General features: G+C 37.4%; 1 protein-coding gene across 1 annotated transcript in view; it reads left to right on the forward strand.

Moving 5' to 3' along the window:
* The window catches only part of LOC107578472 (AT-rich interactive domain-containing protein 1A-like), a gene marked incomplete at both ends in the record, with an annotated part of 3,087 nt that extends 2,292 nt beyond the window's left edge, over positions 1-795 (forward strand). The window contains one exon of the mRNA XM_016264425.1: positions 711-795. Within this exon, the coding sequence (XP_016119911.1) occupies positions 711-795 (85 nt within the window). The remainder of the gene's footprint in view (positions 1-710) is intronic.
* Between the last annotated feature and the right edge of the window lie 9 nt (positions 796-804).

Below are 804 nucleotides of genomic sequence, written 5' to 3' on the forward strand. Positions count from 1 at the left end.
AGAGTGAGCTTTTGGGCTTATTTTCAGTACAGAATATCTATCTTGCCTTGGCCTAACAATTAAGCAACGAACCTTATCCAGAGCCTGCAAGACATACTTGTGATTCCAAATGTGGATTTATTTTTTAGAAATATTCTTTAATATCTGTGAAAGCTGAATGTTGCTGATTGGATAGGAAAATGTTAGTAAAATAAAAATAATGCCATGAAGAGTTCTTTGAGACAGCTGACAGCTTCATTTTTAAATCCCTAGCAGAAATGCTGGAATACCAAATGATAACACCAGCTGAGCTTGTTTTTTTTCCCGTTTTCTCTTCTATTTGTATTTTTGTCTTTCTATGGGAACACAGATTATTTTTTCCCAATTACGTTCATATTTGCAGTGCATGAAATGGAAATAACATGCATTTTCTAAATGAATGTTATTGGTCTTACTGTGACAGATTTCATTTTTCAAAATACATTTTTTTGAATTCTTAACATCATAATGAGACTTCTCTCTGGTGACACTTGCCAGACTCCAACCATTTAGTCAGCTTAAACCGGAGCTTGCATTCAGATCTGCCATTCATCTAATGAACCATCATTGGATAGTCTCCACCCTACTTTTTTTCTTCTTTTCCAAAAAATCGGAGGACAAGATACTACTTCCGCTACATTACGACTTCATCAGATTTTTCTAACCTTCTCTCTACGGTTCTCTTTGCTTAGGACCTATCCGGTTCAATCGATGACCTGCCTACTGGTACGGAGGGCGCTTTGAGCCCTGGAGTCAGCACATCTGGAGTATCCAGCAGTCAAGGAG

The sequence above is a fragment of the Sinocyclocheilus grahami genome, unplaced genomic scaffold, assembly GCF_001515645.1.
Source record: "Sinocyclocheilus grahami isolate Dianchi unplaced genomic scaffold, SAMN03320097.WGS_v1.1 scaffold10422.1, whole genome shotgun sequence".
Classification (NCBI taxonomy): Eukaryota; Metazoa; Chordata; class Actinopteri; order Cypriniformes; family Cyprinidae; genus Sinocyclocheilus; species Sinocyclocheilus grahami.